Source organism: Ochotona princeps, chromosome 10 (genome assembly GCF_030435755.1).
Source record: "Ochotona princeps isolate mOchPri1 chromosome 10, mOchPri1.hap1, whole genome shotgun sequence".
Taxonomy (NCBI): Eukaryota; Metazoa; Chordata; class Mammalia; order Lagomorpha; family Ochotonidae; genus Ochotona; species Ochotona princeps.
Genome location: NC_080841.1, coordinates 54423808 through 54451779, shown reverse-complemented (window position 1 = coordinate 54451779; position 27972 = coordinate 54423808). Strand labels below are relative to the sequence as shown.

At 45.9% G+C, this 27972-nt stretch overlaps 1 protein-coding gene across 2 annotated transcripts; it reads right to left on the bottom strand.

The window, feature by feature from the left end:
- Positions 1-90: 90 nt before the first annotated feature.
- On the bottom strand, positions 91-23063 carry PHYH (phytanoyl-CoA 2-hydroxylase). Of its 2 annotated transcripts, XM_058669469.1 has the most exons (9): positions 22918-23063; positions 22099-22157; positions 14543-14653; positions 13785-13953; positions 11057-11138; positions 9848-10029; positions 6064-6213; positions 2842-2976; positions 91-395 (listed from the first exon to the last, which is right to left on the bottom strand). In XM_058669469.1, the coding sequence occupies exons 1-9, from the start codon at positions 22990-22992 to the stop codon at positions 342-344; spliced, it is 1017 nt and encodes a 338-aa protein (XP_058525452.1). In that variant the 5' UTR covers positions 22993-23063; the 3' UTR covers positions 91-341. The 2 variants fall into 2 exon arrangements, with proteins under 2 accessions (XP_058525452.1, XP_058525453.1); XM_058669470.1 differs by lacking the exon at positions 2842-2976.
- Between the last annotated feature and the right edge of the window lie 4909 nt (positions 23064-27972).

Sequence of the window (27972 nt, the reverse complement as noted above, 5' to 3'; positions counted from 1 at the left end):
CATCCCTCTCAACTGTGTGAACAATATTAAAAGTGGAATTAAAGGAAAAAGAATTAAGAAAGAGAAATAAACCAACATAACACACTGGGGTTATACACCAGTCAGCTTTATTGTCTAGTTGTAACTCTGGGAGTTTTCCTTCAGACCATACTAATTACTTTCACTGTTTTACTTTCATTACAACACCACTATGGCACAGTAGAATTAACTGCCTGAAATCGAGTTCCTGCTACTTGATTTTTGATTGTGTTAACAAGAAATGGTTGAATCTCACAGAAAAGATTTTCCTTGGATGCCTGATTTTGGTTTCACTTTCTTCCTTCTAGTTGTGAGTAGTTGTTTCAAAGGTTGATTCGTTCTCCTTTCACAAGTCGACTTCGAAACATCCAAACATCCTAGAAACAATGCCGAGTAGAATGAGTCTAAAGAACATGTCTATTCACCTAGGCATCATCTAGCAAGGGTTAAATAGGGCAGGAAATTCCCACAAGAGCTATACTGGTTAGTAACTAAAACAAAACATATTCTGAGCCTCCAATTAGTCTAACATGTAAAATACTGCTCATGATATGAAACATGCCCAAATCGTCAGCCTTGGTTGATCTGGTGCACCTGCTGATTACAGATAATGTCTCCTGGTCCCAGGACAGTTTACTTTGCTCCTTCCTGCTGACCTTTCTGCCACTTACTGGAACCACTTGGAGTGTTCTACTCCTGAACAGATCATAAAAGTGAAAACTAGTATCTAGGGTTACTGAGTTGCCTGTTGCTTCTTTTCATTTTCTTTTCCTTTATGTAACGATTTAGACATCTTGTTTATTATTTATTTTTGGGCAACTAGCAAGCTGTGTGTGATGGAAAGGATGATTTAGGCTTAGGTCTGACTCTGAAATCTTATTTCATAATTTATAAATCTTGGGGTAACCACTGGGACTTAGATTGCCTTTCACAGCATGGTGCCAAAGGCATGCTCCCTTGGGTTTCGGAGAATAAAACAGGAACAGGAACATGAAAGTGCTTCTATCCTTGACAGAGAATTATATTGTAGATCATAACAATGAGTACTGCTCTGCGTGATGCCATGGCTCAACTGGCTAATCCTTCAACTTCAAGTGCTGGCATCCCACATGGGTGCCGGTTTGGGTCCTGGCAGCTCCACTTCCCATCCAGCTCCCTGCTTGTGGCCTGGGAAAGCAATCGAGGACGGCCCAAAGCCTTGGGACCCTGCACCCATGTGGGAGACCCAGAGAAAGCTCCTGGCTCCTGGCTCATGACTGGCTCAGCTCAGGCTGTTGTATCCACTTGGGGAGTGAACCAGCAGATGGAAGATCCTTCCCTCTCTGTCTCTACTTCTTCCTGTAAATTTTCCTTTCCAGTAAAAATAAATAAACTTTTAAAAAATGAATTAACTTTTTCTAACTAAGCCCAAACACCAGTGCTTACTAGGTAACTAAATTAATAGATAGCCTTGCCAAACCTTAAACAGAACATCCAACAGCTGTATGTTGGTCTCTCCGGCTCCCTAGGGGACACCAAAACTTAAGGATGCCCCAGCCCCTTCTACAAGAATCAAACAATATATAAAATTTGAATCTAATCAGTGCAGTGCTTGAATTACTTTTAATCACCTTTACATTATTCACAATAGTAATACAATGACAATACAATGTAAACTGTTGTTCTACTGTATTGTTAGAGACTACGGATAGTTTGTCTGCTGCTTATTGGTAACACTGAATATTCATTAATATGAGAAAAGGTTATACATGTTCAGGACACATGAGTAATTTTTTTATGTTTCCAAATTTTTTAAATATATATTTTGGATGGCTGAATCTACAGTTGCAGGACCTATAATTAAGGAAGACTGAATGTATTCTTGCTTTTATCCTGTCTTAAAATTCAAGGTGTTAGAGGTCCCAGCTGACAGACTGTGTTGTTCCTGTGAGGCATTTCATCTACCAGAAAAGAAGGAAAAGGAGAAGATTTGGAGGGGAGCAAATGCAAAACCAGGCCATCATGCCTGCCCGTTCTGAAGGAAGAAGCAGGGGGCTATTTCAGGAGCCAACTAGCAACGGTGTGTGGGACGCCATTGACATGCAGTGACCTACAACATACTCAGCAGCCCAGAGATGCCATCATACCCTGTATCCTTCATGGCCAGACTTGCATTTGGGATGATACAATAGAAATTTAAAAATAAGGTCAGCTAAAATGTGTGAATGTATGAAGTACAGATGTTGAAGTCTTTGCCTTGACCTATAATTTGTCTACTGCTCTTCAGTGGCCGTGTGCATGCAATAGATAAAAACATTAATTTACATGTGATATGTGTTAACAAAGAAAGCATATGAATTATTGTTTCATGGCCCTTATCAATAAATAGGGATCCCTAATCCCTGCTGTATGCAAACTCAGCCTCTCATAAAACCCACAGAGGCAAGTTGGCCAAAAGAAAAAATCCCCTGGGAGTTGTTCTCTGGCAGTCTTGCTGGACTTGCTGATGGACAGAAGCTGATTCTGGGGGTCACACAGCAGGAGGGAGTGTTTTGTCCTTCATTTTGTCTCATCTAAATCTGTTCCTTATGTTTGTTTTTGCCTGTCCTATGTGGAACAGGGTTATCTACAGACTGTAGGATCTCCCAGAGGCATTGAAACAGCAGGTGGATGTGCCCAAGTGGGTTGCCAACTCCAAGTCCATTGTCATGGGCAGCAAGGCTCTGAAGTGCTTATGAAATGAGCTCTGAATCCAAGCATGCTGTACTTGGCCCGGGGGAGAGAAGGATAAGGAGTCTGGGGGAAAACCCTAACATCTTCAGCTGATCATTTTTACAAGCTTACCTTTAAGTTTATGCTACTGTTTTGTCCCAGAAATCTCTTCGCTATTTCTACAACCTCCTTCTCGATGTTTTCCTGACTGGTGCCTTTCACATCAATGTAGTGACAGCTGGAGCTGGCAAAATGGCAGGAAATGGACTGCGCAGAGAGAAAAAATTGAGATAAACAATCCCATTCATGTCAGCAGCCAACCAATCCAGGAGTCCTTTTACATGGGTTAGTCACTTCGCTCCACGATTGACTTCCTCATTGAAAGCTTGCTCCATGGAATATAATATAAAATCAGTCTCTTTGTAGCTCAGCTTCTTCCCACCCCCCAGGACCTCAGTCAAAGGCTGATGGAAAATTTACAAAAGATTTTTAGCAGCTGTGATCATGCTTTTTAAAAAGGTATAAATGCAGGAGAGGGGAGTGTCACACCCATACCCATATGGGAGTGCAGTTTCAAGTGAGGCTGTTCTGCTTTCAACCCATCTCCCTGCACATGAACCTGAGAGCATGTGGGCTCTTGCAACACTCCAGAGTTCCAAGCTTCTGGCCTTTACCTGACCTAGCCCTGGCTGATGTGTCCATTTGAGGAATGAACCAAGATGAAAGATCTGTGTTTGTATGTCTCAAATAATAAGTTTTTTGAAAATATTCATTTATTTGAAAGGAAGATTCAGAGAGAGAGAGAGAGATATCTTTCATTTGCTGGTTTATTCCCCAAATGGATGCAACAGTCAGTGCTGAGCTCATCTAAAGCCAGTAGTCTAGAGCTTCTTTCTGGATCTTTCATATGAGTGTAAGGACCCAAGGCTTTGGGCCATCCTATCCTGCTTTCCCAGGGCATAAACAGGGAGCTGGATAGGAAGGAGCAGCTGGAATATAAACTGTTTCCCATATAAGATGCCAGGGCAACAGGTGGAGGATATCCTTTTCTGCCACTCTGCCAGCCCCAAATAAAATAAATCTTTAAGAAAATTAAATACAGGGCCTGGCATGGTAGCCTAGTGGCTAAAGTCCTCTCCTTGCATGCTTCGGGATCCCATATCGTCATTGGTTTTAATCCTGGCTGTTGCACTTCCCACCCAGCTCCCTGCTTGTTGCCTGGGAAAGCAGCAAAGGATGGCCCAAAGCTTTGGGACCCTGCACCTGAGTGGGAGACCCGGAAGAAGCTTCAGGCTCCTGGCATCAGATCAGCTCAGCTCTGGCTGTTACAGCCATTTGGGGAGTGAACCAGCAGATGGAAGATCTTTCACTCTGTATCTCCTGTATATCTGTATATATTCTCTGTATATATCTGTATATCTATATATTCTCTCTGTATATCTGCTTTCCAATAAAAATAAGTAAATCTTTAAAAACAAAGGAAAGAAAATTAAAAAACAAGATGGAAATAAACAGAATCTTGAGAGAACATTCTGCCATGTGATTTTCCTAACGTGTGGCTGTCCCAAAGTCCTATAAAGCAATGTATTTCCATGTGGTCCAATACCTTCTCAGACATTACTATTTCAATGGCGATAGAACACAAAAACTGAAGGCAATTTGAAAAGAAAAATCAGGCAGACCACCTCTCAAATCAAAGGGAACACTCAAGGCCAAGACCACTGAAACTATTGTCCATTGTTGCATTGAAGCTCAAGGTTAGAGTTACATGGTTCTTCCCAGTTAAAAAACTTATCAACAGGGGCAAAGCAACATGACAACTCACTTTCTTCACCACAGGTCACTTATCTTAAGGTGACCACATCTTTAAAGAGGACTTTCTACTTTGCTCTATGCATTCACCTTGTAGAGAGAGGAGTTTCTACCACCTCTTAGGTTAAGCTCCAGTGTGTCACACACAGTCCTGACAGAGCCTCAGGGGAAAACAGACAAGTGCATTCCTGTATCCATATTGCTATGTCATGACATTTCCCAGGGCATGAAAGTCACTGAAAATATTGTGGAAGAACATTGCACAGTTCACGTGATGAAATCAACAGAATGCTTTTCTTTCTTTTCTTTTTTTTTTTTAACAGAATGCTTTTCTACTGCTGAATAAAAGTTGGCCCCCAATGAAACATCTAAATATACCTACACAACAAAATACTAAATGTTCTACCACTGCCTATGCCAGACAGTGTCATGATCCACATAAAACAGCAGAATGGTGGAGTCAAGATTACACCTGATAGATTATTTTACTACAAAACACAGGGGAGAATGTGGGAAGAGAAGGGCATGGAGGCAGGGAGAGGGTGAAAGCCTTACACCTGCAAAATTGTAAAATGGAAAAGAATTAAAAAGATTCACAGCGTTCTGCAGCACTGTCGTCATCCCGCCTCACTCAAATGACTCCAAGAGTTGTGCTAGAGCAGGGGCCAAGTCTTCTCCTATTTCAGCTTTGGCTTGTTACACGATCGACTATCTGCATACACTGGGACTAGAGGAAAATGTTAGAGGCCTTGATTTGCTGAGAGGTTTTATTTTTATTTTTTTCTTAAGCACCCCCTTAAATTAGGCCCCAGTGAAAGACTGCCTCACTTGCCTCAGCCTAATCTGGACCCTGCTAAGTGGAAGACGAAATCTGAGCCCTGAACCCTTGACCTCAGAAAAGCAACAAGGATTGGTGGAGACTTTGTGATGAACTGAAAGTATCCATTGGACCCAAGGAGCCACAGAACTGAGTGTGTACCCACGCTCTCCTGTGTACCCGCAGGGCTGACAGGCTTGCAGAATTGAGAGGCGCAAGATCAGTGATGGAATATCACTCGATTTTAAATACAAGCAGGAAATGACTAAATTTAAAACGTTCTAAGGCTAAACAGTAGAAAAAATAGTTTCTGCTCAGTATGACTTCAGAACATTTGATTCAGAATTGCTAAATTTGTTCTAGATCAATACTGCTTTTCCCAACAGTAACAACAACATTAACTTCCCTCTTGTTACTATTTGAACATCGATACAAATTCCAAACTCCACTGCATCGTGCTCGTGTGCTTGTCTGGTAAATCATGGACTGTGTGCTCCAGAGCACGCAAGCTCTTGCAAGGTCATGTGATAGTGATACAGGATTATGATCTTGACCTCATCTGAATTACAAGTGAGAACTGCCAAAAAGGCACAAAGGTCACAAATTTATTTCCTGATTAACTCACTTACTGGACTAGAGTTCAGGCTGGTGAAACTGTAACATATCTTAACATTTTTGTTTCCAAATCATTCATCTCTGGGATAGGCAGCAATGTGAATGAGTACCTTCCGGAAGCCTGGAGTTCTGTTCTGCCCTGATCCATGGACCAGCAAAGGATGGAAGAAGACCGTGTCTCCCTTCTCCATGACAAGGTGCACACGGTCGTTGTTCTCGTCGTAGTCCTGAATCCCATGGTACATCTTGTTAACTCCCCCCTGCAACACACAAGAGAGGCAGGGTCAAAGCCTGAGGAAGCAGTGGCATTGGTAATAATGGCCAAGCTCACCAAGGAAGCTCCCGCCCTCTGCATTCTTCCAGGAAAAAGCCACATTGAATTAGAGCCTTCAAGATGTTTTCAACATGCAAACGCCTCTTGGTAGTCAGGTTTGAAGAGTCCATATGTTGGTGTTAAAAACACTGAGCTCTGGGCCCGGCACGGTAGCCGAGCAGCTAAAGTCCTCGTCTTGAATGCACCGGGATCCCATATGGGTGCCAGTTCTAATTCCAGCAGCTCCACTTCCCATCCAGCTCCCTGCTTGTGGCCTGGGAAAGCAGTGGAAGACAGCCCAAAGCCTTGGGACACTGCACCCTGCATGGGACACCTGGAAGAGGCTCTGGGCTCCTGGCTTCAGCTCAGCTCAGCCCTGGCTGTTGTGGCAGCTTAGGGAGTGAGTCAACAGATGGAAGATCTTTCTCTCTGTCTTTCCTCCTCTCTGTATATCTGACTTACCAATAAAAATAAAACAAATCTTTTTTAAAAAATCACTGAGTGAAAAAGAAAGCCCCAGATCAATCACCTCTGCCTTTCTCCACCCTGCCAGGCACCTGCAGCTGACTGTGCTAACAAGCTCCGCCAGCACAACTTCTCTCCCACGACTCCTCAGACGTTTCTTCATTACTCAGGAGTGTCTCTGAGAAACTAACTCGGCTCTCCAAATATGGGGACAGAAAGAAAAAACTCATTTTCTGTGTCTGTTCATCAAAAGCATTTATGGGGAAAAAAAGGCAGCAAATTAAAAGATTGTGTTTGCTTAAAACTATTTTCAAAGTTAGTTACTACTTTTACTAAAGGAACTCGGACGAGAAGTGTTTGAAAGTCTTGGGGTAGGTGTTTGACCTAGTAGTTAGGATGCACGCCCACCCTACTCGAGGACCTGAATTTGATACCCACCTCCAGCTTTCTACTGCTGCAGACGCTGGAAGGCAGCAGTGATGGCTCAGATAATTGGGTCCCTGCCACCCATGTGGGAGACCTGGACTGATGTCCCAGTTCCTTGTTGTCTGCCATTTCAGGTATTTGGGAGTTAAACAGCAGTTGGGAGCTCATGCATGGGTTGGGCATGTGTCAATGAAAGGGAGGAAGGAATTAATGAAGGAGGAAAGGAAGGGAGAAAGAAGGAAATGAGGAAAGAAGGAAGGGAGCAATGGAAACCATAATCTACAATTTGGAAGTCTTTATGGGTCAGGGGTGGGTGGCTAGAGCATGCCAACCCCTTCCCAAGGGTGCTCCAAATGCCCTGCTGCCTACTGGAGGGTGGTGAGCCTGTGACTCAATGCCCTTCTTTCCTGGCACAGAAAGATACATGACCCAGGCTGAACAAGTGAGACCCTCCTCCCCTTCCCACAGCTGCCACCTCTAGGAAGCCCCACATTGGCGTATACCTCAGCTGGGCCCCAGAAATGTGGCAGATTGTCCCCTCTAGCCTAAGGCACCCAGAGCCTACTCTGTTTTTTCCTTGCATTAGGCAACTGAATTCTGAGCTCTGATGCTTTCATAATGCCAAGCTTTTATAACAAGATCCAGACTGTAGTATCCTCACTGAGCACTCATCCCCAGAGCAAGAAGAGCTCTGACTAACAGGGCCAGTCACAGTAGTCCTCCACTTCGGAAAGACCACACCTTTCCCACCTGCTCAGCCACAGATGCTCAGTCCAGCCACCTTCTGAGGCTTTAAAGTCTCTTCATCTTGTGTCTAAAGTGCCAATGGGCTCCGTTCTGCCTGTTGGACCTCTGCCTCTGAATGCCCACACCTCCAGTGCTTCCTGGGCCAGATGATCAGACTACTATCCCTAAGGACCTGATTGATTTCATTGGGCCTGGCTTAAAGGACTCCACAGTTCCCCCAGCATCTATAGCATGGGACAGAAAAAGCCACATAATAGAAAACCACTCAGTCACGGAAGGCTTCCCCAAACAACCATGCCAGGTGAACAGGATCTGACCAAGGGCAGAAAATGTATATCGTATAGGATTACATTTCTATTATGTTTAGAAAGTGCTAACTATGGTACACTAACAGAAAGAAAGCCACTGTTTAACTGGAGCAAGGAGGGGCAGGGGAAATGGTTGACTTGATTGTGGCAGTAACTACACAGGTGAGTGTGTGTATGTGAGTGAGAGAGAGGGGAAGAGAGAGAGAGAGAGAGAGAGAGAGAGAGAGAGAGAGAGAGAGAATGATCAGGTTTTATATGCTCAAAATATGCAGATTTGGGGGCAGCCATTTGGAACAACAGTCAAGGTGACTGGGAAAGCCAAATCCCATGTCAGAGAGCCTGGATCAAGTTCTGGTCCAGCTTCTTTTTGACACACCTCTTGGAAAGCAGTGGAGGATGGCTGAAGTCATTGGGCTCTTATTACACACATGGGAGCCCCAGACAAAACTCCCGGCTGCAGCCTGGTCCAGGCCTGCCTGTTGTGTGGTCGTTTGGGGTGTGAACCCACAAATGGAAGATCTGTCTCTTTCTGTCTCCCTTCTTTTCAAACAAATTTTAGTAATTAAAGTGTTCACTGTATGTCTAAACAAATGTGACCACTTTTGACCTTATATTTGCATATCAATAAAACAATAAAACAACACTTCTAAAAAACTTAAGTTCTTTTCAGGCTGGCACTGTAGTATAGCATCTTTAGGTTCTGCCTGCACTGACAGAATCCTGCATGAGAAGTTGTTCCAGTCCTAGCTGCTCCACTTCCAATCCAGCTTCCTGCTGATATGCCTGGGAAAGCAGTGGTCCAAGTACTTGGGCCCTTGTACACATGTGTGAGAAACCTGGGAAAGCAACTGGCTTCTGGTTTCAGCCTAGTCCAGCCCAGGCTTTGTGGCCATTTGGGAAATAAAATCAGCAGATGGAAGAACTCTCTCTCTAACAATGCTTCTCATATAAATGAATCTTAAAAAAAAATCTTAAAAGGAAATTAAAGGTTTTTCAGTTTTATAAAAAAGTTCTTCATTCTTTCCCATACACTAGAGACTAACAACAGTCTGTCAACATCAAAATGAAGAATCCGGCCTTGGTGAGTCTGTTGGGCTCATTTCCTCACCTGGTCAGCAATTGCATCCCTTGCGTCAGACAAGTTGGTATGAGTGTGAGTTCCCATGGGCCTTCCCAGCTCCCCAGCCCTATGTATGCTCACACAGTCACCCAGGCCTCCTTGTTATGGAACATTATGCCTTTATCAGCCCTCCCCAGAACCTCTGTCACACTCTAACCAAAGGGTGAGCAACAAACAATCTCACCCTCTTCAAGTCATGCATCAGCAAGAAAGATTTGCAGGACCTGGATCACACATATCCAAGACTTATGGTTTATATCTTCCTGTACAACTAGGCCTTGCCTTCTAAGACGTTCAGCAGCACCTGCTCATTTTTCACTCTGGTTTGCCAACATGTGTTCAAGGGGCAAATCTGATAGGTGTTTGCTCTGACATCTTTTGACTCTCCCTGGTCCCACCTGCCAAGCCCAGAGCAACGTGAAGAAAGATAATGTCCCCTCACTTGTATGCCCCTAATTCTGCATGCTTAGAGAAACAGAAACAATGAGGGAGATCCTACTCCAGGACAGACCTACCTCCCACTTTGGGTAGTCGTGTGCCTTCAGGGAGCCTTTGTGGCTGCCGGGGAGCACAACCAGGCAGCCGTTGTTCCGGTCAATGCGTTCCATTGCAGTCCAAGCACACACAATGAGATTGCTGGGCCGGAAGGAGAAATAATGCAGATCCTGATGCAGCGGGTGACGGCTTGTCCTCTTGCCTGAAACAAAACTTGCTGGTAAAAGATGCTTGAAAGGCTGACATCTGGCCTAGTGGTCTAGACACAGGTGAGAACTTCTGTGGTCCCCATCAAAGAACCTTGGTTCAACAGCCAGCCCTGGCTCCTGACTCCACTTCCCAGCTAGTCTGTGCCCTGGAAGGCAGTGGGTGATGATGGTTTAAGTCCCTGAGTTCCTGCCACCTTCATGGGCATCTGCACTTGGTGCCCTGCCTCAGCCTCACTCAGGCCAAGGCAGGGCAAGCATTTGGGAAGAGAAACAGAACACAGTTTTTTCCTGGATCACTCATGCTCATACTCACCCTCACTCTCTCAAATTAACAAAATGTTTGAGTAAATAATTCAATAAAATCAACTGTTTTTAAAAAACACAGATGTCCAATCTCAGAATTCCTTCTCCTTTGCCTGAAAAATACACAAAAATGACCTAATCCTGCAGAAACCCAGTAAATGAAATGACACTATACAGAATCAGCATCAAGAGAGAAGCCACAAACTGAAGGTCAGATCTACATGGGCTTCGAACCCTACACTACCTTGTGCATACTCTTAGGTGGGCCCTTCTGCACACTGGCTAGGCGCACTTACACCTTTGTCTCTGTCACACTCTGTTTCTTTGACACTCCAAAGTGGACACATAGAACAGCATTCTCTGGAATTCTTGAAAAGCTGAATTGGGGCTGGCACTGAGGCACAGTGCATAAAGCCACTGACTGTGTTGCCAGCATCCTATGTGGGTGTTGATTCGATTCCCAACTGCTCCACTTCCCAGCCAGCTCCCTGCTAATACTCCTGGAAAAGTAGCAGAGGATGAACAAAATGCTTGGGCCCCTGAACCCCTGTGGGACACCCAGAGGAGCTTCCTGTCTCCTGACTTCAGACCAGCCCATCTACAGATATTGTGGGCATTTAAGGAGTGAACCACAAGACAGAAGTTCTCCCTCTCTATCACTCTTACTTCAAATAACTAAATAAGTTTAAAACAATGACAACAAGAATTGTTCCTTACCAGTATCTGGAGGTTTGTTTATCAGCATTGTGTGCATAGCCATAATATTGGGTCCAGTGAAGCACTCCACATATTTCAAAATCTAAGGCAAAGGGAAGAAAGAAAAAGCAAATATACTCTCATGGCAAATCATAAGTATGGACAAGGGCAGAAAATCCTACTACTTTGTTAGTAGGATTTAATTAGTATTTCACAATGAATCAAGAATGGAAAGATCCAGAAACTGGAAGTCTCTGGATCTACAACCTCTTGAAACAAGCAGGCTTTTGGGGAGCTTCAGGGAATGTATCCTGTTTCTATGTTACAGGAAGTGTTTGCATTTCTGAAGCTACCAGCAGGAAGATAGGAACAGCCTCTGGTCACCCAGAGGGCTTTCTCACATGAAGGACTGCTCAGTGAGAAAGTTTTCTTTTTCTTCTTGGAGATCCTGCACAAGAAAGACCCTGCAAAACTGGGCTTGAGGTGGGCATTTGGTTGCCATGCCCAAATCTCAAATCAAGCTCTAGGTTTCAGCCCTGGCTTAGCTTCCAGTTCTAACCTCCTCATAATGCACACCCTAGGAGGCAAAAATTGATGGCTCAAATAGTTGGGTCCCATGTGCTGCACTCCTGACCCTGTTCCTTTCTCTGGACTGGAAAGCAGGGCAGAATGGCCCAGGTCCTTGGTCCCCTGCAACTATGTAGGAGACACAGAAGAAACTCCTGGTACCTGGCTTCAGATTTGCTCAGCTCCAGTCTCTGAGGCCATTTGTAGAGTAAATCAGCCATGGAAGATCTCTCTCTATATATAAATCTGCCTTTCTAGTAAAAATAAATAAATCTTAAAACAACAACAACAACAACAAAAGAACGTCTCAAGCAAAGTAATTCAAGTCTGAAAGGTTATCCAAGATGACTCAGAAGTCACCCAAGGTGGCAAAGCCAGCTGGGACTCAGTCTGATGCCAACCAATGCAGCGTGTTCCATATCCTTCTTCACAGCCTGTTCTCTCATGTGTAAGGGACACAAGCAATTCAAGTGTGAGATACTCATAATGCTATAAAAAGCTTAAGAGGCAGGCCTCACACTTCTGATTCCTATATGAAGTCTGGTATTAAGGGCACTCACCTGGACCTGTATTTTAGAAAGACCTGTTACTGGAGAACTCTGTACTGTGCTTTAGCCAACCAGTTCCTTCAACTCAGCTTGTTTCTCAACTGTATGCCAAATGACTGCATTCTTCAGACCGTGGGCAGGATGTGCTGGTGATGGTTCTCAGCACATCCAAAAAGCAGCAACTACCAACACAGGTGTAACATGTGCCTCCTCATGTCAGTGCAAGGTTGTCCAGGCACTGGCTCCCCACTTTAGAAAGATGGAGGATCTGAAAGGGATGGGGAATGCTTCATGGACCAGGACTGCCTCTGATTTGAAGCTTTTCAGCCACATTCCAGCAGCAAAACCTCTATTTTCATCACAGGACAGCATGGATGGTCCAGGGGGTCACTTCCCTGATCCTCTGTCCTGGGACCTGGACATGACATCATAGGTGGAGGGTGGCATGCCTGCACAGTCCTTCTCTGTGAACCGAGCTTTCTCACAGACCCTAGCTCTAAAGTCCAAACTCTATGAAAAGTCTCCTTCCTGATCATTCCAAACAAATGGCTCGCAAATCAGGACACATTTATATCTTAGTTTAAGTCCATCCCTGCATACTGATATGGAGAGATGTTGGGGGCCCATTGTGCTTGCAAAACACACAAGGTGACAGCTAAATATTCCTGTACTATGAAACAGGTCATAGGCTACACAAGGTCACTCCACACAGATAAGGTCACCCCTGACACACACACACCCCAAAAGCTACTGAGTGACAGGGCACATGCGGATGCAGCCATACAATTTATGTCTTTCTGTACTGCTTAGATTTTTTTCATAAATATGGACTCATTCTTAAGAATAATATCTAAAAAATGAGATGAATGTTTAAAACCAACTCACTCTTCTGTCTATGGATCAGACCTCCCAAAACAAAGAAAAAAGGATCCACTGGGCCAGTGTTGGGTTCAATAGCCTAATCTTCCACCTTGCAGCCTCAGTGTCCCATATGGTCACCGGTTCTAGTACTGGCTGCTCTACTTTTGAACCAGCTTCCTGCCTGTAGCCTGGGAAAGTAACAGAAGATGGCCCAAGTCCTTGGGACTCTGCACCCATGTTGAGACCTCAAAGAGGCTCCTGGCTTCTGGTTTTGGACTGACCCAGCTCCCTTTGTTCTTGCCATTTGGGGAGTGAATTAGCATATGGAAGATCTGTCTTACCTTCTCTCTGTAAAAAAAAAAAAGTCTTTCTCATAAAAATAAGTCAGTTTAAAAAAATAATTCAGATTTACACATTGTCCAAATCATGGCCTCAAGAATGGACCTCCACCCAGGCCCAGAAGGGGTTTCCTTTGTTTGCACAGAAGTCTGGTCCTTCTCTGATCAAAGATCGATGGTGTTGGGACCCCTGGCATTGCATGTGTGACGATGCTCTGTGTAGGGAGGGCACTGCTTTGGGCTTCATGCCTGCAGTGACCTAGCCCCCACCCAGGACTGTGTGACAACCATGAAAAGCCAGAGAGCCACTAAACCCTGAAGGAGAGCAGCACACAGAAGAGGGTGGAGGTAGCAAAACCTGCAGCTCCTGGCCAAGGGCTTGTAGCGACTCAGATCACACAAAACACAGCGTACAGGCGCAGGGTGGTCTCTAACCTCTGGCAGGGTGCAGTACCGGAAGAGCTCCTCATCCTCCTGGAAGTCCTGAATCTTCGAAACCGTTTTATCCTGCACATTGTGTCCTGATTTCACAGTGGCCACATCTCTCATTACCAGTAAGCCCTTTGGTTCCACCTCCTTCCTGCAGATTTTTTCAAACTCCATCCTAGAAAAAGAATGTCAGCAAATACCCTCAGGACTGCTGCCTCCCAGCACCTGCCAGGTCTGGCCTGGCAGGGATCTGTGGATCTCAGGGGTGCCCCACCCCTATTCTGTATTGGCCTCAATCCTCCAGCGGGATAGTGCTGATGATGGCCAGGGGCTATGACCAACTCAGAAATCCTAGCCTCCTCAATGCCGCCAGAGTGAACACATTCCTCATCTGAGCAAAACGATATAAAACAATTCTGCACTGCTGGTGGCGCAGCCAGCATTAGGGCAGCACTTCCCGTGGGCCAGGCCCTGGTTAAAGCACTCCCTGATGCACTACCTTACCCCCTCCTCACTGCCATGCTAGGACGTCAGCCGATTATGATCGCCACTCTACAGATGGAAACTGGCAGTAACAGCAAATGGAGTCACCAGGGGCAGTGGGTATGAAGGCTGAGAACCAAGCCACCAGCTGGGCCCAGCACATCTCCCTACTTCTTAACATACCCACTCATTCACCAACACTGATTGTGTGGAAGCTGGTCATCACTCGGTTCCCAGGACACGGCACATGTTTTGTCAAGGAACAAAGAGCGGTACTGTACCGAAAGCGTTCGATATCGGCCTCTGACACCAGATTTTTAATGACAAGGAAACCATTTTCTTCATAAAATTTTCTCTGTTCCAGGCTTAGGACGTCATTATCCAGAGTATACCTGAAAGAGAAAAGATCACCAAGTCTGATGCGATGATTATAAACACACACAGTGTATCAGGAATCCAAGAAATGTACACACTCTCCAATCTAATATTTCTATTCCCAAGGCTTTAAGGAAACAATCTAAAAAAGTTTAGATTTAAACTAAATCTTTAAAAATTGTCTGGAAAAGGGTACCAAATAAATGCATTTAGACACACAAAAAATGTTTTGGAATGTGTGTATGGCTTTTTTTTTAAAGATTTATTTATTTTTATTACAAAGTCAGATATACAGAGAGGAGGAAGAAAGGCGGAGAGAGAGAGATCTTCCCTCTGAGGGCTCACTCCCCAAGTGGCTGCAATGGCCAGAGCTGAGCTAATCTAAAGCCAAGATGTGGAGGATGGCCCAAACCCTTGCGATCCTGTATCCTCCTTAGAGACCCAGAGGAAGTTCTGGCTCCTGTCTTCAAATAGACTCAGCTCTGGTCATTTTGGCCACTTGGGGCATGAATCAGCGGATGGAACATCTATCTGTCTCTCCCTCTCTTTGTAAATGTGATTTTTCAATAAAAAAAATTAATTTAAAAAAATTCTTCTATTTCTTTAAAGGTTAAAAGTTTTGTGAGGTGTTCGGCTACGAGGCTTGGGTGAAAGGAGCCTTCAGCTGCTGAGGGTACCTGAACCAGGTCAGACCCAATGCTTGGGACTTAGGCCATGGCCACTGCTGCCATGCGGTGAGTGAGTCCTGGGCTTTGGGAGGCCAGAGTGCCAAGTGGCGCCAGGTTCCACCTGCTGGCCACACTGCGGTGAGCTCTAGGGTTTTTAGGGTATGTAATTGCTGCCTAGGGACATCCATGGATAAGGCCAATGTGAGTGCAGGTGAGGGATGAATCCTGTGTGACTCCCAGAGACAGGGTCACTGAACTTGCTGGCAAGCATGGGGACTGAGACCTGGTGGTTTACAGGGGAGAGTTCGTAATATCTGTGTCAGACCAATTCACCAGTCCACATGGAAGTCCTGAGATGGGCTGTTAGTGTAGAACGTTACTGACTGCCACATGCTAGTCCACACAAAAGCTATGGCTGGGGGTCTGTCTGGCAGGGCTAGATCCCAGTACCTGACTGAGTGTTGGAACAGGGGATGGGTCACATTAGGAAGGGTCATGACACCAACCAGCACGTGAGAGAACCAGGTCCGGTGGTAGATTCTGCGGGGGGTAAATGTGCCCAACCCTGTGGAAATACAAGTCCTGCTGATTAGCTTAAGGGTTGGGGTGGTGATGGGCTGAGCTAGAAGTGACCATGGAACCCACCCACACTCATGGGTACTGGGGACTGGCAGGTCCAGGCTGCAGCACTCGCACGTGCATCCTACCACAGGGTGTGAGGCAGGCCGGGTCGCAACATCCTCCAGCTCATACAAAGGCCAAGATGGAGTGGCAGGCTATGCCAGGCAAGGACCTAGCACCTGCTGAAGCATAAGAGCTCTGGGTCAGGAAGTAGGCTGAGTGGGGGAGCCTGGGAACTTGGGGAACCTATTAGGGGTCACAGCTCCCCATGGTGAGCATGTGTTTCATGCCTGGGTGTTGAGGAGGGTAACTCCAACTATTGGCTCATCTGTGGGCTGGTTTTGTAGAGGTGTGACTGGGCAGGGCTGAGCCAATCTTACCTCACTGTCAAGAGCAGAAACCCGGCTGGAGCACAGGTCAAGCTCAGCTAGGCTGCCACACCTACCAGGTTGTATGATCCTTGGAGGGGAACAGATGGAGCAAGGCCAGGTTCTAGCACTTGTCAGCGAGTGGTGGGACTTGGGATAGGTTAGGTCAGGCTAGGCTACGGCATCCAAAGGCAAAGGTCATGACAGGTGAGGACTAGGCCAAGCTGGGTTGGAGCAACCACTGATACCTGAAAGATCTATACCTGGAAACAGACCTGGTTGGGGAGCTAAGGGGACACCCTGGCTGGGTTGTGGTTCCCACTGGTAAGCACAGGGATGGAATGGGAGCCGCATTCTTGTCTGGCTATGGCTGTAGTGTACCTTGGCACAAGCGTGAGCTGGGGCTGGGTGTACCGGACTGGGCAAGACCCCAGCACCATCTGGTACTCTGGAGGACCAGGGTAGGTGTAGGACAGACTAGGTTAGGCTTTTGCTCCTGATGAGCCGGGTGTGAGCTGTGTCTCCATGTGGACCAGGCTAGACTGGGCTGTAACACTTAATAATAACTGGAATGGTTTGAAGGCCAATCAGGAAAGGTCATTGTTCCTGCTAGGTAAGCAGGTAGACTGAGTAGGGCTGGCCCATGGACCCACCTATGTATGCGAGATCTGGCATTGGGAGACGTTCTGATGGAGGAGCTTAGGAAACTCCTCTGTTGGGACACAGTCCATGCAGCTTGGCACAAGAACCACGATAAGGAGCAGCCCAGACTAGGCCAGGGAAGGGTACCCAGCAGCATACATTTGGTGCAGGCCGGGGGCAAATCAGGCAGGGCTAGATCACATCATTCAATGGCAAATCCGAGCATCCGAACAGAGTGTGGGGTGAGCCGGGTTTGGTCACAACACACATCAGTACACATGAGGGCTTTGACTGGGTGCTGGCTGGGCTAGGATAGGCTTTAGCCCCCACTAACCTGAGTTGGAATTGAGGGTGGGCCGGGCCAGGCCAGGCTACAGCAACCTCTGGCAAATAATGAGGTGAGGAAGGCCATGCCAGACCAGGCCGTGGCACTCAATTAGCATACACAAGACCCGGTGGGGAGGGACAAAGCTGGTATGGGGAATGCGGAAGGTTCCTCTGTTGGATTACCACTCCCAATGGAGAGCATGAGTTGGGAAAGAGGCAGACCAAACCAGGCAGAGCTACAACACCTGTTGGCCTCATGTGAGCTGGACCAGGAAAAACGCAGGCTGGGTTGACTGTTCGTACTGGTACAAGTATAGGTCAGAGTGGGTGTGGGTTGGTTGGGCTCTGCCGCAGGATCAGCTGGCAGATGCTGGCATGGGGGGCTAATTCCATCAAGCCAAACTGCAGAACCATCTGGAGAGTGCATGATCTGGGAGTGGGAGTGGGCCCAGGAGGGAAATAGTGGGCACCTCCCTCTTGGGTGGGAGAAAGGTTGTACAGACAACAGTGCAGCCTCAGCACAGTATCATAGGAGGTGAAGACTGGTGAGTCAGTGCTGGGGTCTGTGCAGTAGGTGTGGATGACACTAAGGTGTGAAGAAAACAGCTCCCCTGTTTGGCAGGGCCCAGGGGAGCTTCCAGCTGTTTGGCAAGGCCCAGCAGAAATCTCTCTGACCCCCTTGACACAGTCTCACCCCTGGTTGAATGGACACTCAAGCACCCCACTAAGAATTCTGTAGGGCCCGGCGGCGTGGCCTAGCGGCTAAAGTCCTTGCCTTGAACGCGCCGGGATCCCATATGGGCGCCGGTTCTAATCCCGGCAGCTCCACTTCCCATCCAGCTCCCTGCTTGTGGCCTGGGAAAGCAGTCAAGGACGGCCCAAAACCTTGGGACCCTGCACCCGCATGGGAGACCCGGAAGAGGTTCCTGGTTCCCTGCTTCGGATCGGCACAGAACCGGCCATTGCAGCTCACTTGGGGAGTGAATCATCGGACGGAAGATCTTCCTCTCTGTATATCTGGCTTTCCAATAATAATAAAAAATCTTTAAAAAAAAAATTCTGTAATCTATTGAGACATTGTTTTTTGCCCCGTGAGACGGTTTTTGCAACCGATGTGAGCTTTAGAGTTAATGTCACTGATACTGTCTTGGTGAGTGGGCCTTTGACAATTTACACACAGGAGCACAATTAAGCCCATGCCACTTTTGGACACCTTATTGGGTACTTAACCATTGCCTCAGAATTTGTAGCACTCCTTTTGGAAAGGGGCTTGAAAATATCCTAAATATTAATGCAAGTGATGGGAGAGCTGAAACTGCTATGGCAATAAATAAAGTTATCGTTATCTCAAAGGCTAGCCTGTCTTTGCAATTTTTTGGAGCATAGAAAATGTAATTGCTTTAGCCACTTTTATAATTTTTAGCTAGAGGAATTAAGGATGCTTTTATTAAAGAAAAATGCTTTTGATTATTGTTTCATTGTTTATGGGGTTATAGAGCCTATAGTTGTAGGGGGATTTAACATTCAAAACTTTTGTTTTAGATTTTATATTTTTTCCCTTGTAATTTATTTTCCCATTAAATAATGGGTAAATTGTAGAAATATAAGTGTGGTAGGAATGTATTACTGATTAGCAGGTAATCGCATGTGCCTTGGCCTTGGAGTCTTGGCTGTAGCTCCATGGCTACTGTTGAAGAATAAATAATGGCTTGCTTTGAAGAATATGAATATAGTATTTTGCAGAATTATCTTTAGGGGCACCTGCTTAGCCCTGAAGTGCAGACGGAATGACCAAATGTCTATACATGCCCCCTTAGTGTTGAAGTAAAAAATAGAACAATTAGTTGCTTGTGTAGAAGCTTGTGAGGTGTCTGAGTAAATAAAAAGGACAGCTTTTTCTTGAGCTGGTGTGACAGCGCATGAAGTGACAGTGTCTGTGTCTTTCTTTATCGCTGACTCCAGGCACCCTTCCCGAGCTCCGAACTTGGCTGGAGCTGGACTCCGAAGAGAAGAGAAAAAGAAGAGAAAAAGGCACAATGAATATTACTGAGGATTCCCCTGCAAAGGAACAAAACCCTTTGCCAACTTCAAAGTTTACTAAGGAAGACATCGAGAAAAAGGGGATACAGAGTTCAAAACACTTGTTATAAAACTTCTTACCAACAACGAGAAGCACGTAAAGCAGGCATTCAAGAATTCAAGGAATATGTCACACTGGAAATGAATTAAATGAAAGCTGATATATCAGAAATGAAGAATACAATGGAGCAAATTAAAAATACAATGGAGAATCTCAAAAATAGAATGAAGGAGGCGGAAGAAAGAATCTCAAAATTAGAAGACATTTCCTGTCACCAGGGGAAACAAACAAAAAGCTGGAAGCAGAGCTGGATTAGGCCAAAAAGAGTATTCAAGAATTGAAAGACACTATTCAAAGGCCAAATATAAGAGATATGGGAGTCCCAGAAGGTGCAGAAAGAGAAGCTGGGTTTACAAATGTATTTAATGAAATAATAAGGGAAAATGTCCCTAATCTGGAGAAAGAATTGGGAACCAACATCCAGGAGGGGCACAGAACTCCCAACAGGCTTGACCAAAAGTGATCTTCACTATGACACATGACAATCATGCTCTCTTCAATTGAACATAAGGAAAAGATCCTTAAATGTTCACGTGAAAAGAATCAAGGAATGCCAATTAAACTCACAGGAGACCTCTCACAGGAAACTCTACAGGCAAGCAGAGAATGGAGTGACATATTCCAAGTTCTAAAAGCAAAAAGTGGTACCCAACAAAGCTTTCCTTTGTCTTTGAAAATGAAATAAAATTCTTCCACAGTAAAGAAAAGTTAAAAGAATATGCCTCTTCCAAACCTGCCCTACAAAGGATACTTCAAGATGTTCTCTTGACAGAGAAAAGGAATAGCGCCCACCAAAACCAAAGGCAAATGGGAAGAACATCCCAGTAAAATGACAACAGCAGACTAAATCAATGAACAATCCATTGCTAAAATGACAGGACCAAATTGCCACCCATTCACATTAACCCTGAATGTAAATGGCTTAAACTCATCAATCACATGTCATAGATTAGTAGACTGGATTAAAAAACAAAATCTATTTGTTGCCTACAGGAGACACATCTCACGAGCAAAGATCAGCAGAAACTGTATCTCATGGATTTTGATTTTTTTGTTAGTTTCATCTCTTCAAAATACTTTCTTCTCATTAAATTCTTCAATGACTCGTAGATCATACAGTAGCATCATTTTCTTCAAGAAGGTTCTTGATTTTTATTTCTTCAACGACACATTAGTCATTCAGTAGCATATTATTTAAATTCATCATGTTGTCAATTTCTTTTTTTCCCCCTCCTGTTATTGATTTTGTTTTGTGGCTTTTCATTTAAGGGGATGTATAGTAACTGTGTAAAGGAGAATATCATATCCAGATGTGAGGATACAATCCAATACGCATTTCTACTTCCAGACAAAGATGGACTCTCAATGAAACTGTTTATAATATCTTGACAATAGGATGTTGGACTCTCTGCCATTATCCATGCCTGCAATGATGGACATATGACTGTGTATAAAGAACTGTACTATCTTAATGATATAGGGGAATTCAGTGAGGGAGGAGGTAATTGTGGAGGGGATAAGGGAAATCCCTGTGCCTATTGAACTCTATCATAAAATGATAATAATGAAAAGAAGTAAAATTTTACATATATACGTATATATGTATAAAACCATGCTGGACTCTATGTTTGGTATATGCTTGCAATGGGGGAATCTCAACTGAACTTGAACTGTGGTTATGCAACAAGGTGGAGGAATCCACCATGGTGGGAGGGTTTGGGGAGGAGTGGGGAGAACCCAAGTACCTCTGAAACTGTGTCACATAATACAATGTAATTAATGAATTAAAAATAATAAATAATAATTTAAAAAAACCACACAGGGAAGAGTTTCAAAGTTTTCCAACAGATGCAAATGATGCCTGGGGGTCAGTGTTGTGGTACAGTAAGTTGAGCCACTGCCTGCAACAGTGGCATCCCACATCAGAGCATTCAAGAGTCTTGGCTGCTCCACTCCTGATCCAGCTCCCTTCTAATGCAGCTAGGAAAGCAGAAGAAGATGGCCTGGGTGCGTGGGCCTCTACATCCATGTGGGAGACCCTGAAGAAGCTCCTGGCTCCTGGCTACAGCCTGGTCCAACAGTACTATTGTGGCTTTTTGGGGAGTGAATCAGAGGATGGAAGAACTTCTCTTTGTAATTCTGCTTTTTGAATAGATAAAAACAAATGTTTTTAAAAAGGGAAAGGACATCTGAGGAGGTAGAAAAGCTAACTACCCTGGTTTGATTATTTAACATTGCATACATGTACAGATTTATAATACTATAGACTATAAATAAGTACAAATCGTAAACAGCAACTTAAAATTGGAATTATTTCTGTGTATTTATGAAAAATATTTATGAAGAACAAAGCTTTCCTTATCAAGGGTGACTTATGGCATGCCAGAGATGCTAGCTAATGTGTTAACATAGCCACAAGCTAATTGGAATGCAACACAGATTATACTTGGATTTTTATCATTCAGATCATGCAGTTGCTGAGACCACTTCTTTCTTAATTCTAAAATACATAGCAAAAATTAAAGTCAAGATGTGAACAGCTGTCCCAACTTGTACTAATAACACGTAGTCCTTAGAAACAGGATTTGCATAACACATTCTAATCAGGAAAACTTACATTGCATATTATATCATAGTGCCCATGTGAAATATTTCTGTTATACAATTCAAAACTATAGTTAGTTAGCTCTACTTACTGGAACTGTTGAGGATGTAAACTGGTGGAGGAAACTACTCCTGAAGTGGGGTGAGGCACCTGGGATGCAATTAAGGTAAATAAAACTGAGGAGGTGGCCTAACTGCGAAAGAAGCAGCTGAGCTCATTCGGCTTATTTAAGTCGATATTCCATGAACTTTTGCAAGGACTGCTTGTGCAAGCTCTGTGTGAGAACAATGCCACGGGGGCAAAACAACTCACGAGGCAATGTGCCTCGGGAGTCATCAAGAGGCCTCCGTAGGGGTAAACAACTACCCAATGACACCAGCGGCACACGTGGGTGTAACCGGGAGACAGCTTTAAAGTACTAAGTCCCTTTGCAGGACATGGTGTCAAACTAGTGCCCAGCCCTGGAGCTCCCTGCGCGGGGGAAGGGTGGCAGCGCCCGGCCCCGGGCAGCTCCCAGTGTCCTTCCCCGCGGAGCACTGGAGGGTGCGTGTCAGACGCCTGTCAGCCCCGCTGTTTGCTGTGATTTAGCAGTGGTTTGTTTCCAGGTAGCGGATGTGCAGGACACCAAAATCACTCTAGGTGATCACCTTCCAAACCCCCTACCTCTTCCTAAAGCAAGAAATCCTCGTGAGTGAGGGCGCCCACACAGCCACAGTCGCTAGGACCTGGCTGAATGTCCTTCCCGGACTGCTCGAGGTCTCCGGCATGCCGGGACGCAGCCCAGCCTCCTCCGCTCCCCGGATCGCCAAGGATAGGCGGGGAAGACGTGACTCCACCATCACCCCGCCAGCGTCAACACCAGCCCCGCTCAGGCCCAGGAGGCGACGACGCAGGGGCAACAAAAGGATACAAAGGCCGCGGCCGAAGGCCGGCCGAGGTGCCCCAGCACGATCCGCAGGCGGGAGCCGGCGCGGCACTGCTCCATGGCGGCGACTCGGAGACCCACGGGCCGGTCCGCACCCTGACTGACTTCTCTCCGCCCGCGGCCCCGGCAGGCGGACCCGCCCCGCCCCGCGCGGGGCGTGGACGCCGCCAGGACCCGGCAGCGCCACCTCGCGGCGCACCCGGACGGCTGCACGCGCACGTCCGCGCAGGCTCCGTCGCCAGTCCTCCGTGGGGCCGAGGCTGAGGTGAGGTCGAAGATCCCAGAAAAGTCTGATCACGCTCTTCACTTTTTCTAAAATAGGGAGTGGTGGGTAAAATACAGATCGACCAGTCACCGTTTCTTTAGCTTCGGGAGTTCCAGAATGTGGCTTCTCACAAACACGTCACTGCTTCAATGAGATGCCAGCAGCCACAGAACCTGCCACCTCCTATTTCCCCTGAGCACTGAGAAGGAAAAGGCAGCGAGGGACCTGAGCTTTGGCCTTCATCTTGGATTCCTTCTCCCTCTCAGAGCCTTCAGAAGTAACAGAGACCCGGGAGCTGCTGCTTCCTCTCGCGGCGCTTAACCTTCCCCGCGGCAGCCGCTCGCTCCCACGCAGGATCCCGACCCAGGGCTGGCCCGGCTGGGAATCCTGGAATCGCTGGAAGCACCTGCTTTGGAACCCCAAAGGACGGAGTCTGAGAGGCCACCAGGGTGCTGGGAGCCGGCGAGCAGGTGTCTCCTCCTGCCCTCGCCTGGTGCGCGGGGGAACTGCTGGGAGAGGGGTCTGGAAACACAAGGGGAATGCACTTCACCTGTCATGTCCTTCCGGAGCAGGCCTCGGCCCTCAGAGGCCCTGAAGGCCACCGACTTTCCTAAGCGGGGGAGAAACGTGCATGGGAGGGAGTCACTTAGACCGTCTTCGTTAGCGCTCCTTCAAAATCCTCTCCCTGAGAATGGAGTGGAGACCCCTGCGCCTTTTACGGAGGTTACTTTAAATCCATCATTCTCATTGAGGCCTGAAGGAAATCCTTGAATGCTTTCCATTGTTTTTTGCCTGCTTAAAATGAGAGGGATGCTCAGCTCAGACCATTTTCATTTAGAGACAGGTGTTACCTGCCTTGCAGGTAAGAAATTCGTGTACCTAGGGGCCCAGCACAGGTAGCCTAACGAATTTGCGCTTCCCCTCCAGCTCCCTGCCTGTGGCCTGGGAAAGCAGTCCAAGATGGCCCAAAGCCTTGGGACCCTGCACCCACGTGGGAGGCCTGGCTGGCTCCTGATCGGCTCAGCTCCAACCATTGCGGCCACTTGGGGAGTGAACCATCGGATGAAGTTCTTCCTGTCTCTCCTCCTCTCTGTATATCTGAACTTCCAATGAAAATAAATCTTTTAAAACAATTTCGTGTTCCTCATCTGGCTGCCTGGGTTCAAGTCCCAGCTTTAGTTCCTGACTGCAGTCTCCTTTTCAGGCAAACCCTGTGAATTAATGAGGATGGCTCAAAGTGGCTGGATCCTGCCCTCCACACAGGCCATCTGGATTGTGAGGGTTCTGGGTTGAGTTTTCGGTTTTGGTCAACCCAGCCCACAACACTGTGGCAATTGGAGGAGTGAAGCAGCCAGTGGGCATACTCTCCATATATATCAATATTAAATAAGCAGATCTTAAAAATGTAAAGAAAATCTCATATCAATGAGAAATTGCTTGTCTTCAGTTCCAAATTTTAAAACCTGCAGGTAATTCTTTAAAATAGATTTTTATTTTGAATTTTGAATTATGTAGTACAATTTTGTATAGGCTGGGATTCTTCCCCAGACTCCCACCAGGTAATGTTTTGACAAGTTTTTATTGGGGTCGCTCCTGCACCTGTGGGAGCTAGGCCACCTGCTGTGTGTGCAGCTCTGTAGTCTTCAGCTCTCCTGGCTCACCCCCACACCTTTCACACCTTCCTGCCAGAACCACATTCCCCTTCCCCATCTGTTCTGGCTCTTGCCTTCCCCTCATCAAACAAGCACAGTTTATTTTTCCTACCTTGTAAAAGCCCCGTCTGATCCTCTTCCCTCCGCGTTAGCACAGGTAGTTTTCTCTATGCCCCCAAACCAACCTTCAAAGAATCATACACAGTCAATAGCCTCCCAGTTCTTACTCTTCATTTTCTTTGGAACCCAGTTGATCTGTTTTTGTGTTGAAATTTATTGACTTACTTGAAAGGCAGAAAGAACGGCAGAGAAATAATTTTTTCATCTGCTGGTTCATTCCCCAGTTAACCACACCACTAAGGCTAGGCCAAGCCAGGAGCCAGCAACTACTACATGAGTAGCAGAGGCCCAGCAACCTGGGCCATCTTCTGCCATCCCAAGTGCGTTAGCAGGGGAACTTGGAAGCAGAGCAATAGGCATTCTAATACCGGCTGATGGTGTCTAAAAGTGGAGGTTAACTTGATGTGCTACAAGGCTGGCTCCTCCTGTTGGTCTTTTTTTTTTCTTTAAGATTTATTTATTTTTATGGACCCAGCATGATAGCATAGTGGTTAAAGTCCTCACCTTGCCCTGAACGAGCTGGGATCCCATATGGGCAACAGTTCTAATCCCGGCAGCCCTGCTTCCCATCCAGCTCCCTGCTTGTGGCCTGGGAAAGCAGTCCAAGACGGCCCAAAGCTTTGGGACCCTGCACCCCTGTGGGAGACCCGGAAGAGCTCCTGGCTGTTGATAAATCTGAATTACAATTTCACAATCTGCCCCATAAGAATTGTGATCTTTTCCTTAATTTAAAAACAGGATAAAGATAGTTCTAAGAGCACAAACATATTAAGCTGTGTTGTGGTTCTAAGACAAATTTCCTCTAAATCTTTCCAAAGAGCTGGAAACATCTCCAGCCTGTTTTTGATGTCAGTCATGGAGACTAAGCCCGAAGAGCTGAGACGATGGGTGGTGCAGAGATGTTTCATCTTTCAGCATAAAGTAGAAACTGAAATACACCTGCATAAATATCCAGAAGATGAAAGCATGAAGTTCTCCTTTACAGAATTATCTGGAGTGCAGAATACCAAGGAGGGTAAATCATCTAGCATGGGCTGAAGAGGCATCAACACACCAACTTGGGTTGCTGAGTGCCTGCTCTCCACAGGGGGAGAAACAGAGGCACAAACCACCATCTGTGAGCATAGGGCTGGGACACCATCAGCAAGGGCAGCAATCCCCAGCAAGCCTGACAGTGCAGTTCAGGAACTCCTGTCTGGCATCAGCCAGTACGTCGGAGCAAGGAGGGGGCGGGTTAAGAGGCACCACTGCCCTGACTGCAAATTGTCCACAAAGGCAGGAGGAAAAACTTAATTTCCTGCCCCGTCCTTTATACTCGTCTTGGTAATCATATTTATATTTAAATTTTTTTTAAAAAAGTATTTTTACTTACTTGAAAGGCATAAGACAAGACAGATTTTTCTTCTGCTGTTTCATTCCCCTTTGCATTCCCAGAGGATCCCAAGGGGAATAGCTGGGATTCAAATCAACACTCCTAAGGGATTTCCAACATCACAGGTGGCAGCTTAACCCACCTGGCAACACACTGGCCTCTTCATGTTCTTTTCTATTTTACATTATAGCACAAGCATTCTACCAACAAGTAATCCCTGATAACAACTTCATGGGATACAGAATTACAGCTTAATTCTGTATTTTTTTTTTTTAAAGATTTATTCATTTTATTACAGCCAGATATACAGAGAGGAGGAGAGACAGAGAGGAAGATCTTCCGTCCGATGATTCACTCCCCAAGTGAGCCGCAACGGGCCGATGCGCGCCGATCTGAAGCCGGGAACCAGGAACCTCTTCCAGGTCTCCCACGCGGGTGCAGTGTCCCAATGCATTGGGCTGTCCTCGACTGTCTTCCCAGGCCACAAGCAGGGAGCTGGATGGGAAGTGGAGCTGCCGGGATTAGAACCGGCGCCCATATGGGATCCCGGGGCTTTCAAGGCGAGGACTTTAGCCGCTAGGCCACGCCGCCGGGCCCAATTCTGTATTATTTTTAACAATTTAATAGCAATCATGAATTGTCCCTAAAATTTGTTAATCTAAAAAGAAATCACCCCCAAATTAAATCATTCATAATTTCACCACCTATAATTGATACTTTTTCCTGCATATACCATGTACATTTAAAAAATTATCAGAGTATGCACATATTGCATATTGTGCCATGTCCCTATTATTAAATGCCAGAGACCTGATTTTTCAAAATAATTTCAACTGCAGAGATAGAAAAATGTAGACATCTACCTGCTCACTCAGCAAATGCCTGAAACAGCTAGGGCTGACGCAGGTCCAAACCAGGAGCCTGGAAGTCAGTCTCCCACACGTAGGGCAGGGGCCCATGTACTGGGCCCATGTACTCGAGCCATCACTTTCATTAGCAGGAAACTAGAATTTACAGCAACACTGTGACTGGAGCCCAGGCACTAGGAAACAGCAGGTGGATAACCCAACCAATACATCAAACCTGATTTTTGATGGCTTCAGTGTTTTACAAATCTGTAACAAAAAACTCAATGTGGTTTTTAGCAATGGTTCTATGCATTCATGGATGTTTTGTATTTTGATTACTTTCCTGTTCTTAATAGAACTTCAAAATTTTCTTTGTGACAAAAATGTAGTGACAGTTGAATCTTTATTACTGAAGTTTTATGCTTTTTTTTTTGCTTGTTTGTTTTTGATTGAATAATTCACTTTCTATTCCAACACTTTGCAGCCAGAATTGGGCCAAATCAAAGGCAGGAGCCAGGCACTCCACCCAGGTCTCCCATGTAGGTTACCAGGGCCCAGGCACCTGGGCCATCTTTGGGGCAGGAGTATGCCTTTGGATAAACACCTCAGGTGATTCCGATACCTGGGAGGCTGGACCTACCAATAGGGATCACTTGAAAGGCCAGTTCTTCCTGCTGGGATCACACATTCTGAGTACCCAAATAGCCCTCTTTATCAAGAGAAATCCTCATAAAGACGATTTTCTCAAGTGCAGAATCCACTTAGCTCACTTCTTCTCCACAG

Excerpts from the sequence above, each read along its gene's own strand:
- PHYH (XM_058669469.1), bottom strand. The coding sequence starts at position 22,992 with ATGGAGCAGTGCCGCGCCGGCTCCCGCCTGCGGATCGTGCTGGGGCAC. Across the intron at positions 13,954-14,542 it reads GCCGATATCGAACGCTTTCG|GATGGAGTTTGAAAAAATCT; the intron begins GTACAGTACCGC and ends TTCTTTTTCTAG. Across the intron at positions 396-2,841 it reads ACAGTAGCATAAACTTAAAG|GATGTTTGGATGTTTCGAAG; the intron begins GTAAGCTTGTAA and ends CATTGTTTCTAG.